General features: G+C 47.2%; 2 protein-coding genes across 2 annotated transcripts in view; both read right to left on the reverse strand.

Annotated features, from left to right (window-relative positions):
• The window catches only part of LOC310818174 (breast cancer metastasis-suppressor 1-like protein-A), a 409,511-nt gene that overhangs the window by 293,360 nt on the left and 113,651 nt on the right, over window positions 1-2,500 (reverse strand). The window lies entirely within an intron of this gene.
• The window catches only part of ches1 (checkpoint suppressor 1), a 34,284-nt gene that overhangs the window by 12,216 nt on the left and 19,568 nt on the right, over window positions 1-2,500 (reverse strand). The window contains exon 3 of the mRNA XM_083688284.1: window positions 322-470. Coding sequence (XP_083544410.1) covers window positions 322-470 — 149 coding nt within the window. The remainder of the gene's footprint in view (window positions 1-321; window positions 471-2,500) is intronic.

Consider the following 2,500-nt stretch of genomic DNA (forward strand, 5'->3'; position numbering starts at 1 on the left):
AGGATGTGGGAGGGAGGGAGGGAGGGAGGAGAGGAGGGAGAAAATTAGACGCGGAGGGGGGTCTCATTGGATGACAAATTGGTGGCAAGAGGGTTGAAAGCGGGAGGAAAAAAAGAAGAAGTGGAAAGACAGAATAAATCACCAGGGAAGAATAAGGGAGGGTGAAGACAAGGTGTAAAGGAAAGAAAAAAAGGTGGTATGGTATCTGTGATTTGCCTGAGGAGCGGTGGAGGGGGGGGGGATATAAAAGAGCAGTAAGGAGAGTGACTAGACGGTGTAAAGAGAGTGTGTGTGTGTGTGTGTGAGGAGGTGTGTTGTTACCTGTGATATGCCTGAGGCGAGGTGGGGGGAGAGGTGGAGGGGGTGACCAGTCCGGGGGAGTAGGGGTGGTACGGGGTCTTCTTCAGGGCCTGGATCAGGTTGTGTCTGTATTCTGGGTCTATGGACCACAGAGAGCCTTTACCTATGCTCTGAGAGAGGGAAGAGGAAGAGAGAGAGGGGGGGGGAGAGAAAGAGAAAGAGGTGGTTATAAATTTGACAAAAGACAAAGAAAAAGCAGAAGACCACAATGAACACATGGTCATCGGACGCAGTAATAACAAGAAATGTTATGTTCCTTGAAGAAAACACAATAAACACACAGAACAGAACAGAACAGAACAGAACAGAACAGAACAGAACAGAACATTGAGTCACTCAGTCAAATGTCCAGGACGGAATGGCGTCACTGTCAATAAGTCCTATGCTGTTTACAAAGGAACGAGAAAGCGTAAACGATTGTAATAGCTAACTGTTATTGAAAAAGTGAGCATTATACGAGTGCATCTAGGGAGGCCGAGGGAGGTAGAAATCGGAGGAGCGGCCTTATTATGATGCATGGAATATTTGATACCATTCCTCATTCCATTTCATGCATTACAATGAGTCTGTCCTCCGATTTCTACCTCCACCAGCCTCCCTTGCTGTGTTTTTCACTTTTACTGAGTTGCACTTGTTATTGTTTGTATCTCACCCCACCCCGATACGTAAAGTACACATGAAAGAAGACCACCAAATCTATTAAACACCACCGATACAGTACATCCCCAAGACCACCCCAGGTCCCATACATTCATATTCTGTCAGAAGATGAGACTTGAAGGCAAAACAAGCCTAATATATTCCTATCTCCTCGATATTGCAGTCGTATTTCCAACCCCTCCGAAAAAAATCATTGAGCAGTTGGTTAAGACAGAGGAAACTCTTTAACTCTTTTCCATTCCAGAGGCGATGTTGCCGATGTTTTATTTTAGATCAAAGGAGCTTCCCCACCTAATGAAGCTGTCGGCTCCACAACAGGGTCTTAGAACCCAAACTCCTACTTTATGTGACTGGGAGAGGAGAGGGGGGAAGAGCTCAAACAATTCCATGAAACTCAACACATCCTATGCTTTGATCTCGCCTGTCAACTGTACACTAAGAAATAGAGGAGAGCATCGCAGGGTGTGTGTGTGTGTGTGTGTGTGTGTGTGTGTGTGTGTGTGTGTGTGTGTGTGTGTGTGTGTATCAAAAAGTAATTAATCTTTTGTGCCTTTTAGGATACAAGTATTCCTATGAGGCGGGAACAAAGGGTTTTGTAGTACAGGTAGAGTGCGGTCATGTTAATTTGTATTGCAATGTCAATGTCACTATAATGTCACTATAATGACATGTTTATGTATGTTAATGTATGTCTGTCTGAGCTGTCTGTGTCTGTGCATTAATATGTGGGACTTACATCCGTGTGTGTGTGTGTGTGTGTGTGTGTGTGTGTGTGTGTGTGTGTGTGTGTGTGTGTGTATGCCCCCAGTCCAGCCAAACTTCCTGTGGTGTGTGATATTACCCAGCATGGCCTGTTTCCTGGAGAGTATTACTGCTGGCGACGCCTCCCATGGAGAGCTTGATATTACACACACACACACACACACACACACACACACACACACACACACACACACACACACACACACACACACACACACACACACACACACACACACACACACACACATACACACACACATACCATGGCATCACTCACATCTCACCCCCACAAAGGTGACCCCCGCCGGCCCAAATTTCTCCCCCGCGACTCCTGTGTATGTGTGCATGTGTGTGTGTGTGTGTGTGTGTGTGTGTGTGCGTGTGTGTGTGTGCGTGTGAGAGAGTGTGTGCCGCCTGCCAGCCGGTTAAATCAATGTTCTCCACAGTAGCGCTGTCTGCTGAGCCACTGCCATCCCCACCAACAAAAACCAATCATCTGCCAGCTCCACGGCCCCATGGTCGATAGGCCAATCAGAGAGCAGGAATCACAGGAAGGGTTTTTCACCTGGATTACACTTCGTCTCCTAGGCAACAGGCCACAGTAGGGGGTATAGTGGGGTGCAGTGTGGTGGCAGAGAGAGAAGGAGAGAGAGACCTTTAGACCCCCCTACCAAGGACAGTTTGATTGTGAGGATGCTCTTTGCCCAATTCTAATTCC

The sequence above is a fragment of the Argentina silus genome, assembly GCF_951799395.1.
Source record: "Argentina silus genome assembly, chromosome: 17".
Taxonomy (NCBI): domain Eukaryota; kingdom Metazoa; phylum Chordata; class Actinopteri; order Argentiniformes; family Argentinidae; genus Argentina; species Argentina silus.